Source organism: Eptesicus fuscus, chromosome 9, assembly GCF_027574615.1.
Source record: "Eptesicus fuscus isolate TK198812 chromosome 9, DD_ASM_mEF_20220401, whole genome shotgun sequence".
Taxonomy (NCBI): domain Eukaryota; kingdom Metazoa; phylum Chordata; class Mammalia; order Chiroptera; family Vespertilionidae; genus Eptesicus; species Eptesicus fuscus.
In genome coordinates this window covers 41,429,739-41,443,338 of record NC_072481.1, presented here as the reverse complement: position 1 = coordinate 41,443,338, position 13,600 = coordinate 41,429,739, and the positions used below count along the sequence as shown (strand labels likewise).

General features: G+C 41.0%; 1 protein-coding gene across 1 annotated transcript in view; it reads right to left on the bottom strand.

Moving 5' to 3' along the window:
- Positions 1–13,600, bottom strand: part of HOOK1 (hook microtubule tethering protein 1) — a 66,487-nt gene that overhangs the window by 12,777 nt on the left and 40,110 nt on the right. The window contains exons 12-16 of the mRNA XM_008139374.3: positions 13,153–13,263; positions 8,584–8,671; positions 8,442–8,502; positions 6,317–6,457; positions 1,067–1,160 (exon numbers count right to left, since the gene is read on the bottom strand). Coding sequence (XP_008137596.1) covers positions 1,067–1,160; positions 6,317–6,457; positions 8,442–8,502; positions 8,584–8,671; positions 13,153–13,263 — 495 coding nt within the window. The remainder of the gene's footprint in view (positions 1–1,066; positions 1,161–6,316; positions 6,458–8,441; positions 8,503–8,583; positions 8,672–13,152; positions 13,264–13,600) is intronic.

The following is a 13,600-nucleotide window of genomic DNA, read 5'->3' as shown; positions in this document are numbered from 1 at the left end:
TCATATAAAGCATAAAAAAGACAGAAAGGAAATGTAACCCTTTCAATTTTCCTTTTCATCTCTTTATTCTTCTGAGTTTTCTCCCCCCATCAACACAGGTAGAATCACCTACCACTCCATCTAATCAATGTCTACCTAACACACAATTAGCCCTATCTTTTTTTCTGTTGTTTTAGTTAAATACATCCCTCCCTCAATTGTTACTTCTTTCTTTTATCCTCTCTATACATAGAGATCCAACTATAGGAACACTGCTAAGTATATTTAGGCAGTTTGATTAAAAAAAAAAAAAAAAACTGATTTGAGAGAGACGAAGGGAGAGGGACAGAGAGTTAGAAACATCAATGATGAAAGAGAATCATTGATCAGCTGCCTCCTGCACCACCCCCAATGAAATGTAGACTGCAACCCAGGCATGTGCCATGACCGGGAATCTAACCTTGACCTCCTGGTTCATGGGTAAATACTCAACCACTGAGACACACTGGCGTTGTTTGATCTTTTTTAAGTTCTTTTTCCAAGTTCTCTTATTTCCACTCTCAAAACATATGCTATCAAAATCCATTAGAAATGGCAAGGTCATGAGCTAGAATGGAAGGGGGCAATGTCTTCAAGACTGCATTAAGGTTTCTGTCCTTTGGAGGTTGATATAAAACACTTCTTAACTGTTCTTTTGGTAGAAATCATTTTCTCATTCTTTTTCTTATTAAAAGTTTTCCTCATTTCTAGCTGATGCTTACTCTCGCTAGAGTTTTTCTCAGGCCAGCCCTGTTGGGCTCCCAGGAGAACTGGGAAGGCCTCAACTGCAGCAGGTCTCAGTCAGGAATTGCTATGAACATAGTATTAGCTATTGAAGTAAGACAGATAGAAATCACCTTCCAATACATATGATCAATTTACAGGTTCCAAATTGGCAAAATAACTGCATCTGTTATGCAAATATATACGGTATTTAAGGGTGTCATCAATGATAAGGGTAGCACTTTCAAATACAAGGTTAATTTGGGCATCGGGACCTAACAGAGAAGCCAAAGAATAGAATCACCAAAATTTTTCAGGTACTTACACTTTCTCCTTCAGACTTGGAGCCTTGTTCCTGTAAAGACTTCTGGAGATCTTCAATCTGCTGCTGCAATTCTTGGATGCGCTCTTTGCTCAGCCTATTTTAAGATGAGTTATATGTGTTTATTTCTATTGAAAGTCAAAGTAGTTAAGGATCTAAAAAAGATGCATTTATGCAATTTAACTCAAACTATGTATTTAATTGCAATAACAGATGCTGAACAATGTTCTGTGGCTAGGTATAGTATTCAGTATATAGGAGGCTACTTACAAGGAAATCTACACTAATAAAAGAGAAACATGTAAATTGACTGTACCTACGCTATGCCCACAAGCCACACCCTGTCGGAAGCCGCCCATTGTCCTCACTAGCAGAGAGGTGTGGACAAGGAACCCGGAAGGCTGGTCAACCTTGAAGCTCTGAAAGGTCAGAGCCAACCAACTCCCACATTTTAGTCTTATATAAATCATTGCTGATTGGCTATTACTGGCTATGGGTGGATCCCAAACCTTAATAAAAGGGATAGCAAGGCCAGAGCAGGGGGTAGTCCTCCCCCTTGAGGTGGGCTTCTGCCTGGCCCCCAATATTGCCAAATTAATACTTTCTAGTCTCTTTCATTTGTGTGTAGCCTCCTCCAGAACCCGAACCCTGAACCTGAACCCTGAACCACATGGGTCGTGGGGGTACACTCGCAGCTGGAGCCCAAACGGGGGTTCCTACAACACCCACCAGCCTATCAGGAGCAAGTATGCAAATTAACCCAACCAAGATGGCTGCGGCCACGGAGTGAGCAGGAGGCTTGGGTTTCCCAGCAATAGAGGAAGCCAAGCTTCCCGCCCGCACTGGCCAGCCCTGGCCTTCACTCAATGTTACAAAGTTTCAATTATAGAAGATAAATAAATGCCAACAAAAATGGTGGCAGCCATGGAGCTGGAGAGAGCAGGATGCTTGGATTGCCCCAGGTGATGGAGGAAGCCAAGCTTCCTGGCCAGTCCTGGCCTCCGCTCAAGGCTACAAAGTTTCAATTATAGAAGATAAATAAATCCCAGATACCAGGGACTCCACTTGGGTCACCGGGGGGCGTGGCCAGCCTGCAAACCACCACAGGCCCCTCACCCAGGCTACCCGACACCCCAAGGGAACCCCCACCCTAATCCGGGACACCCTTCAGGGCAAACCAGCCGGCCCCCACCATGCACCAGGCCTCTATCCTATCTAATAAAAGAGTAATATGCAAATTGACCTTCACTCCCACACACAAGATGGCTGCCCCCATGTGGTCACAAGATGGCCACCACAAGATGGCCAGCAGGGGAGGGCAACTGGGAGGGACCAGGCCTACAAGGGAGGGCAGTTGGGGGCAATCAAGCCTGCAGGGGAAGGCAGTTAGGGGTGACCAGGCCAGCAGGGGAGGGAAGTTGGGGGCGACCGGGCCTGCAAGGAAGGGCAGTTGGGGGGGACCCAGGCCTGCAGGGGAAGGCAGTTAGGGGTGACCAGGCCTGCAGGGGAGGGTAGTTGGGGGCAATCAGGCTGGCAGGGGAGCAGTTAGGCTGGCAGGGGAGTGGTTAGGGGGTGATCAGGCTGGCAGGCAGAAGCAGTTAGGGGCAATCAGGAAGGCAGGCAGGAGAGCAGTTGGGAGCCAGCAGTCCTGGATTGTGAGAGGGATGTCTGACTGCCCGTTTAGGCCCGATCCTACCAGGACATCCCTCGAGGGTACCAGATTGGAGAGGGTGCAAGCTGGGCTGAGGAACACAGACCCGCGTGCACGAATTTCGTGCACTGGGGCTCTAGTATTTAATAAAAGAAGACATTTTTATCCTGAAAGCATATTTACCCACATTTAAAAATTTAAGGTATTTTATGTGTCAGTAGTAAAAATACAACATTTCTACACTGTACTTACTAGAATAAAAACAAGAAAACTAGCTTAATTTTCCTATAGTTGTATTTTTAATGAATGGAAACTAGGTTTCCTTTTCCTATTTCAGATTTCACAGTGTACTAGAAGAGGAAGGTCATTATTTTCAAACCATTTCTTCATGACTTGCTATTTAAATTAAAGAGATTGGCACTACCAACTAATGTAGATTTTTTTACTTGCCATAATCTCATTTCTTGAAAACCTACTTTAAAGTTACCATAGTTGGAAGTTACCAGCAAAAGGAGTAGAGGAGTATCTGTCTGACTTTCTTCATATATATATACATACACACACACACACACACACACACACACACACACACACACACACAGAGGCCCGATGCACGAAGATTCGTGCAAGAATGGGCCTTCCTTCCCCTGGCTGCCGGCACCGCCTTCACTCTGGCCAGAGCCACCTTTTCGCTCCAGCCTGGAGTGGCCTTTCTGCTATGGCCTAGAGCCACCTTTCCGCCTTCCCATGCTGCCCAGAGGCACGGAGTGGCTAGGGTGGTGCAGAACACCTGTGTCATCACCCCGGCAATGATGCAAGCATCCCACCCCGGCCCCAGCCGCTCAGCGCCTGTACATGCAAATTAACCTGTCATCTTTGTTGGGTTAATTTGCATACTCACTTCTGATTGGCTGGTGGGCGTTGCGAAGGTATGGTCAATTATCATGTTTCTCTTTATTGGTGTAGATTTATCACATAATAATTACCTATTGATATATCTAGTTTCCTATATTATAAAAGCTAAAAATTAGTATCTCTAGTGTCAATTGATATTAAACTGTGACAGATAGTAATCTTTAATGGTCTCTTTAGAAAGCCAAAATGCATTCTTCATTTACCACAGCTGATGTAATGTGTGCATACAAGTATGAGAGACAAGGTTCAAGTGTCTTACACTCTTGTGGTTTCTAAAATCCAGTGAAGGTTGGTCAAGTACATTTAAATACCTTCACTCCAAGTATCTACACTAATAAAAGAGCAACATGCAAATTGACCGTCCCTCCACTATGCCCACCAGCCAATCAGGAGTATGCAAATTAACCCAACAAAGATGGCAGTGGTCACGGAGCTGGAGCAGGAGGCTTGGGTTGCCCCCGGCGACGGAGGAAGCCAAGCTTCCTGCTGCCCTGGTCACTGCTCAAGGAGTGGCTGGGGGGGGAGGAGGGAAGGAGGGGCTGGGAGCCTGGTTCGCCGGGAGGCGTGGCCAGCCTAAAAAGAACCCTCAGCCCCTCACCCAGGCTGGCCACACCCCCATGGAGTAAGAGTCCCTGCTGGGGGGCCTGGCCAGCCTGCAAACAGCCCTCAGCCCCTCACCCAGGCTGGCCAGGCATCCCAGTGGGACCCCCACCCTGAAAGGGCTGTGGTCAGCCTGAAAATGGCCCTCAGCCCCTCACCCAGACCGGCCACCTCCCCCATGGAGTAAGAGTCCCCGCTGGGGGGCTTGGCCAGCCTGCAAACAGCTCTCAGCCCCTCACCCAAGCTGGCCAGGCACCCCAACGGGACCCCCACCCTGAAGGGGATGTGGCCAGCTTGAAAACGGCCCTCAGCCCCTCACCCAAGCTGACCACTCCCCCCTAGCAGGGACCCTCACCCCATGGGGGTGTGGCCAGCCTGCAAACCACCACAGGCCCCTTGCCCAGGTTGTCCCATGCCCCAAAGGAACCCCCACCCAATTCCAGGACACAACCCCCCACCATGTACGAATTTCATGCACTGGACCACTACTCCTATATAATAAAAGGATAATATGCAAATTGACCCTAACGGCAGAATGACCGGAATGACTGGTCACTATGACACGCATTGACCACTAAGGGGCAGATGCTCAACCCAGGAGCTGCCCCCTGTGGTCAGTGCACTTCCACAGGGGGAGCGCCACTCAGCCAGAAGCCAGGCTCACAGCTGGCGAGCGCAGCAGCGGTGGCGGGAGCCTCTCCCGCCTCTGCGGCAGTGTTAAGGATGTCCGACTAATGCCTTAGGCCCGCTCCCCACCGGGCCACTAGTCTATTTATAAAGAGAATATTAGCATAGTGGTTAAAGCACAGATTCGGGAATCATATTGACAGAGGGTCAATGTAGGATCCAGAATTTACCAGCTGTGTAACTCTGGGCAAGACAGTTAATCTTCTTGTACTTCACTTCCTTACCCATAAAACAGTGGTAATCATACTTATTACTTCATAAAGTTATTATGAGGATTTACTGAGTTAATACCAAAATGTGCTTAGAAATGTGCCTGGCATACAGTAACCACTACCGTATTTTCCGATGTATAAGACAACTGGGTGTATAAGATTTTCCTGGGTTAAAAAGTTGTTTTATATGCCGGAAAATACGGTAGTCCAATATATCTAATCCATTATACCTAATCCCATCAATATAGCCCAATATACCATATTTTCCGGTGTATAAAATGACTTTTTAACCCAGGAAAATCTTATATGTCCAGTCGTCTTATACGCCGGAAAGTACGGTATATTAAATGTCATACCTACATATATAAAAGCCAAGTGACTGGAACGGCAGAACAACTGGAACAACTGGTCACTATGACGCGCACTGTGGCAGCCAACTAGCCCAATGGGGGCCCTGTTCGGCCCTGCCAAACTCCTGCGGCTCCTGCCCAGGCCGGCCCAGTGCCCCCAACCCCAATTGGGGGTGGGGCCAGCCGGCCAACTGCCCACAGCCCACTCCCAGCTGGCACCACCCAATTGGCGCCCCCAATTGGGAGCGGGGCTGACAGCCAACCTCCCGCATCCCATCTCCCTGATTGGCCCCCATCAGGGCGGGCCGGCCAGACCCCACCCATGCACAAATTCGTGCACCAGGCCTCTAGTTTTTTTAAATAATATATTTGAACACCCCTCATTGGTATTAAATAAGTAAACCATTTGCTATAATCCTCATAACCTGCAAATAGGTATCACCTCCAATTTATAGCTGACAACACCAAGTGTGTAGTTAAGTAAGTTGCTCAGAACCAAATAATTAATAACTTTAAGAAGTGGGATTCAAATTTGACTCCACAATCTAAGTCCCATCTCTGCACCAGACTGTAGTAGAAAGCCAGGTTGTCATCTATTCATTTGTTATATTTTCTCTAAATTGTGAAGACATGCAAACAAAATTCAAGGATAAGCAACCCGGTTAACAGAATCTGCTAAAAGTAAATGGTAGTACGAGACTAAAAACAACAAAAATTAATCTTCTTCTAAAAATCCTAATTATGTTAACGACAATGATATTTTCCACTTCTGTGAACCACGACTTTGTGGTTGGTAATTAAATCACCATGACTTGTTCACTGTGAAGGAGCGTGTCACCTTTGCTCGGTTTCCAGTTCGTTCATCTTGCGGTGCTTCTGCTCTAGCTGCTCCTGGAGTTCTTCGATGCGCTGGTTCTCAGTACCTTCCTGCTGCAGGCGAAGCATCTTATTTTCATGTTGCAGTCGAATAAACACCTCCCTGATGTTGACAAGTAAAATTTGTTTTTAAATTGTTTTAAGTGTAAGAAGTTTTACATTAACTTTCTAAAAAGGGAAATGCCTGGCAACTCAATAGCTGTCATTTTAAAATGTTACCAAAGCTTTTGAAAGTTTTTAAATAAAAAGCTATGTACATTATAAGACTATGTCTCAAAAACAATTAGTAAATATTTTAAGGTAAAGATGTAAGATTATGCTACATATTGTTAAATGACTATGCAAATTCCTGAGATAATATGAATTATTTTAATTTTATAATTTAGAAACTATTTACCAAAGCTAACATAGAGCATATCCTTAAAAAACATGTACAGGAAAAGCAATAGATTTAAGAAACCACAGTTGGCATACAATTTTTAAATACACTCTTGTGATAATTGCAGTCATATAACTATCTCTAGATATTTTTGTTTTATTTTTGAGAAAAAATTATTAAAGACTTACAAGTTTTTAAAATACAAATGAAAGAAACAATCCTATATAATAAAAGGCTAATATGCAAATTGTCCCCTCGGGAGTTCGACCGCTCGCTATGACATGTGTTGACCACCAGGGGGCAGTGTGGAATGAAGGAAGGCCCCGGCTGGCAGCTGGGGGAAGGAAGTCTCTGATCGGCCCTGATCGCTGGCCAGGCCTAGGGACCCTACCCATGTACGAATTTCGTGCAACGGGCCACTAGTATTAAATAAAAAAAGTAACTATCAACAATAAAAATATATTTAAAAATGAAAATAAATAATGCAGGCCTACCTGCTCCCCTCCTAAGTCCCATTCCCTCAAAATAACCACTATCAATCTCAATTTTTATTCTTCTGAATGCTAGCACTATATTAAACTTTAAAAAATAGGTTCATATGGCCATTTAAAAAATATTAATATCACTATATATTAATAACTAAAAAGTACAAATGGTTTCCGGTTCAGCATGACCAAAAACTGAAATAAAAATCAACAACTTTGTAAACATTATGCTTAGTAAAAGAAGCCAGTCACAAAAGGCCACATATTGTATGATTCCATGTATATAAAATATCCATTACAGGCAAATCAACAGACAGAAGTAGATAACTGGTTGCCTGGGGATGGACATAGAGGAGAGGCAGGAGTGGGAAATAACTGCTATTTATGTCAAGTTATCTTTTGGAGGAATAAAAAATGTTCTGAAATTTGATAGCATTAATTGTTGCACAGTTCATGACTAGACTAAAACCCACCAAATTCTACACCTTTAAATAGGTGAATCTCAATAAAGCCATTTAAATAAAGTATAGAGTTTGCAGTACTGAATAAATACAGCTGTCACGAAAGAAAGGAAAAGAAAAATATAAAAATACCAGATTATTCAAATGTCTAAGTAAACATAGCAATAAAACCTAAGATAAAAGATGGGTCAAGAGGAACCTCTAAATTTGTATTTTAACTTCTGCTTAATCCTCCTTCTATTATTGACAGCTCCTGTCCTTTTCTTTTTACCATCTGGATTTGAATGCCATGTATTAAGATTTTCCAGAGGTTCAGAATAAGGAAAAAAAAGTTCAACACAATAAAGGGTCATATTATAAAAACTAGAATATGTTCAGTCAGTTAGGTTGTAAAATTTTACTTATCATAAATTTGAAACTGGTATAGTAGCAATAACAAGCTGACTTAGAAAGCTTAAGCAGCGCTGTCTGGTGTTGCTCAATGGATGGAGTGTTGGCCTGAGCACCAAAGGGCTGAGGGTTCAATTCTCAGTCAAGGGCATGTACCTGCGTTGCAGTTCAATCTGCACCTGCTTGGGATGTGTGCAGGAGGCAACCAATACATGTGTGTCTCTCTCCCTTCCTTCTGTCTTCCCTCCCTCCATCCACTCTCTCTAAAAACCAATGGAAAAAAGATCCTTGGATGAGGACTAACAACAACAAAAAAAGACATTATATTTCTAATATTAAGTATAGATTATCAATTAATAAAAACAAATTTACCTATATTCCACTGGCATAATCTCAGCAGCAAGATTCTCATAACTTTTTGCAGCAGATGCATCTAAATAACAACAACAAAATAGATGAATATTTCAGTATCTCTACCATTAAAAAAAAAGTTTCTGAATTCAACAAAATTTACCTGTTTGGTTTAGGTGATCCTGTTGTACTTGTGAACATCGAAGCTCTTCATTCGTTTCTTTCAGTGTATCACGCTGTTCTATTAGTCTCTAAAAAAGAATTGTTCATATAAGCAAAATTTTTAATTATGCCCATAGGTGGTATACTGTATGCTTATAATAATTTAAGTTAATTTGATAATTGTTGCTTAATTTAAAATGGCAATGTTTTAGTTTTATTGCTAAGGAGTAATTTTCTCTTGTATAAATCATACAACTATATAGTTTCTGTATAACACAAAGCTTGTGATCCCCCTATTACATAGTTTGTCTCTGAACCAAATGAATGTAATTATGCAACATAGTACAAATATACAACTGCAGAGTAATAATAATTTTAAAAAAGCATGGAGTTTGGCAGCAAATAGACTGTGGCTTGAATTCCAGTTTCACTCCTTCCTAGCTATATTATCTAGGGCAGGCGTCCTCAAACTACGGCCCACGGGCCACATGCGGGTGTTTTTGCCGTTTTATTTTTTTACTTCAAAATAAGATATGTGCAGTGTGCATAGGAATTTGTTCATAGTTTTTTTTAAACTATAGTCCGGCCCTCCAATGGTCTGAGGGACAGTGAACTGGCCCCGTTTAAAAAGTTTGAGGACCCCTGATGTAGGACAAGAGATGTGGCTCTCTGGCTTTAGTATCCTCATTATCAAAACAGGAATACTGACATATACAAACCCTTTAAAAGGTGTTTTGAGCAACAAATAAGATAATGTTTGTCAAGTACACAGAATATAGTTTTATGTGTAAAAGATGCTGGAGAATTGTTATTTCTTTTTATCACTGGAGTGAAACTCTACTGAAAAAGTGATAAGTAGCATCCTGGAAGTATGAATTTGTGGGTTAATATCTTAAAATCATTGCAATTACTAACCACACTACTAAGTAACCACATTAATACAATAAAAGACAAAAATCATATATCTCAATGAACCAGAAAAAGCATATGACAAATTCTAACACCCTTTCATGATAAGAATATGCAATGAAAAACTTCCTCAACTTCATAAATGGTTATCTACAAAACAAAACAACAGCAATAAAAAACACATGGCTAAAATGTGCATAATGGTGAATGAATGACACTTTCTCCCTAATATTAGAAACAAAAGAATGATGGCCACTCTTGATACTTCTATTCAACATGGTACTCGAAGTTCTGGCCAGGACAATTTGACAAGAAAAAGAAAAAGGCATTCAAAGTGCAAAGCAAGAAATAAAACTATTTCTCTTTGCAGATGTCCTGATCTTTTATCTATAAAATCCTAGAGAACCCACTAAAAACTATGAGAAATATGAAGTGAATTCCACAAGATTGCAAAATGCAATATCAATGTACAATAATAAATTGTATTTCTATACATTAGCAATAGAAAAATCAAAAAAATAAAATAATCTATATATATAAAAGCCCCGTGACCATTAAGGCAGAACTACCGAAAGAACCAGAATGACCAGTCACTACGATGCACACTGAACATGCAGACACTCAACACAGGAGCTGCCCCCTGGTGGTCAGTGCGCTCCCCCAGCAGGAGTGCCACTCAGCCAGAAGCCAGGCTCACGGCTGGCAAGCGCAGCGGCAGTGGCGGGTGCCCCTCCTGCCTCCGCGGCAGTGCTAAGGGAGCAGTGAGCCAAGTGGTAAGGAGCGAGCAGACAGGCAGTTAGGAATGAGGGGTCCTGGATTGTAAGAGGGACATCCCCCGAGGGGTCCTGGATTGTGAGAGGGTGCAGGCTGGGCTCACGAACATCCCCCCACTCCCCGCTGTGTACAAATTTCGTGCATTGGGCATCTGATTTCATTTATAATAGCAACAAAAATAAAACACTCAGAAATAAAAATTTTTAAAGTCTAAATCTTATATAATAAAAACCATAAAACATTGTTGAAAGAAGCTAAAAACCAAAATAAATAGAATGTGATCCAACATTTAAGGATGAGAAACTTAATACCATTAAGGTGGCAATATTTCCAAATTCATCTACAGATTCAGACAATCCCATCTTTAAAAAGAACAAACTTGGAGAGCTCATACTTGCCAATTTTAAAACTTAGTGGTACTAGCATCAAGCTAGACATACAATCAGTGACAAATAAAGTCCAGAAATAAACTCTTACATTTATGGTCAAAATTATTTTTACTTTTAATAATCAATTAATAGATATTAATATTGCCCCCCAAAATTGAGGTGGAATATTCCCTTCTCCCACTCCTACGCTGCCTAGTTTCCCTCATTATTAGCATCTTGCATTAGTATAGTTACTTATAAGAACAGATGAACCAATATTGATACACTATTACTATTAACTAATGGTTACAGTTTACACATTAGAGTTCACTCTACTTTACTTTTATGAGTTTTGACAAATGTATAATGTATCCATCATTACAGTCTCATGGCCAATTGATTTTTAACATGGGTACCAAAACAATTCAATGGAGGAAAGAACAGTCTTGTCAACAAATCATGCTAGGACACTTACACCATATACAAAAATTAACTCAAAATTGATCAGACTAAATATAAAACCAAGAAATACAAAACACCTAAAAGAAAACACAGGAGTAAATCTTTATATCCTCAAATTATTCAATGCTTTCACAGAAACACTACCTACAAAAGCACATATAACAAGAGGGAAAAAAAAAAAAAGATAATTGTGACTTCATCAAATAAAAATTATTTGGTAAACAGTAACATCAAGAAAGTGAGAAGAGCCAAAACCGGTTTGGCTCAGTGGTAGAGCGTCGGCCTGTGGACTGAAAGGTCCCAGGTTCGATTCCGGTCAAGGGCAACCTTGGTTGCGGGCACATCCCCATAGGAGGTGTGCAGGAGGCAGCTGATCGATGTTTCTCTCTCAATGTTTCTAACTCTCTATCCCTTTCCCTTCCTCTCTGTAAAAAATCAATAAAATATATTAAAAAAAAAAAAGAAAGTGAGAAGATAATGCACAGAATAGGAGAAAAATATTTGTAAGTCATATATCTGACAAGGATATGTATCTAGAATATATAAAGAAGTTTAAAAATCAGTAATTAAAAAGCAAATAATCTAAAACATGAGCAAAAAATCTGAAGAGACATTTCTCCAAGGGAGATATTCAAATGGCCAATAAGCACATGAAAAGATGCACAACATCATTAGTCATTAGGAACCTACAGATCAAACCCACAATGACATACCACTTCATACATAGGGGATAATTAAAGCTAAAAATAGTAAGTATTGGTAAGGATATGTACAAACTGGAACCTTCAAAAATTGCTGGTGAGAGTAAAAAATGGTTCATCCACTTTAGAAAACAGTCTAGTTCTTTAAACAGTTAAACTCAGTTATCATATGACCAAGCAATACCATTCCATTCTCAAAAAATGAAAGCATATGTCCAAATAAAAAACTTGCATATAAATGTTCATGGCCACATTATCTGTTTAATAATGAAAAAGTAGAAATAGCCCAAAAGACCATAACCTGATGAACAGATAAATCAAGTGTCGTATATCCATACAATGGAGTATTACTCAGCAGTAAAAATGAAGCACTGATATATGCTATGACATGGATGAACCTTGAAAGCATTATGCTAACTATGGAACCAAGTCACAAGACCGCCAAGTGTATGATTACATATTCTGGATAGAGTAGGCAAATCTATAGAGAGAGATTACTGGTTGCAACAGCTGGGGTGAGGGGCACCAGAATGCAGAATAACCACTAAGAGGCATAAGGTTCTTTCTGAAGTGCTGTCAGTGTTCTAAAATGTGATTGTGGTGTCGGTTGCACAAACTGTGAATATACTAAACCCCACTGAATTGTATACTGTAAGTTGACAAAATTTATGGTATGTAAATTTTCCTATATAATAAAAGGCTAACATGCAAATCGACCGAACAGTGGAACAACCGGTCTCTATGATGCAGGCACTGATCACCAGGGGGCAGACACTCAACACAGGAGCTGCCCCCAGGTGGTCAGTGCGCTCCCACAGGGGGAGCACCACTCAGCCAGAAGCCAGGCTCATGGCTGGCAAGCGTAGCAATGGTGGCGGAAGCCTCTCCTGCCTCTGCAGCAGCACTAAGGATGTCCAACTGCTGGCTTAGATGGGGAGCGGGCCTAAGCCATCAGTCAAACATCCCCCAAGGGCTCCCAGACTGCGAGACAGCGCAGGATGGGCTGAGGGACCCCTCCACGCCGAGTGCACAAATTTCATGCACTGGGCTTCTAATATCTTAATAAAGCTGCTAAAAACGGCATCTACAGTCCTCACTTTCAAGGAGTTGATAGTCCTGAGTTGAATAACATTAAATCAAGACGTATGACCTCGGCTCTGTCACTTGATCTTCCCTTGTGAAGAAAACTATGAAAACTGCATGAAGAATTTTTACAAGACTTTCTTTTACACCAACAACTTCAATTTGAAGAAAGACAGAAGAACTGATATATATCACTTCTATTCTTAGAAGAGCAAGGATCACATTAAAATCTAAAAGCAAACAGACATATTATTTATCAATTATAGTGTTTACCTCTTTTTCCTTAAGTAAAGCTTCATGTTTTTCTTCAAGCCGCTTCATTTCAAATGCTAGTGTGTCCGCCCTTTTGGATTCAGAGGAAAGTTTACTGTGTAGATCCTGAACCTTTTGTCAGAAACAAAAGTAAAACACAAGAATATAGGATAATGATCATTTGATTTCAGAGCTCAATAAATGAAAAACTGATTGTAAATAAAATTATAGTAAGATTATAGCCTAAGTCTAAACATTTGTGGAAATAGCATGTAGATAAGAAGAATTAACAAATTTTAAAACACCCAAATAACAGTTTAAACAAAAAATACTATCAGCCTTCTACTGTTTCCATAGGTTGGATGATAAATAAGAAAACAGAATTTTTTAGGTTATAGTTCCATTATCTAGGCTTTTATCACTGGTTGCCAGAAATCTTAAAAAAATAAAAATAAACTATCTAAAAAAA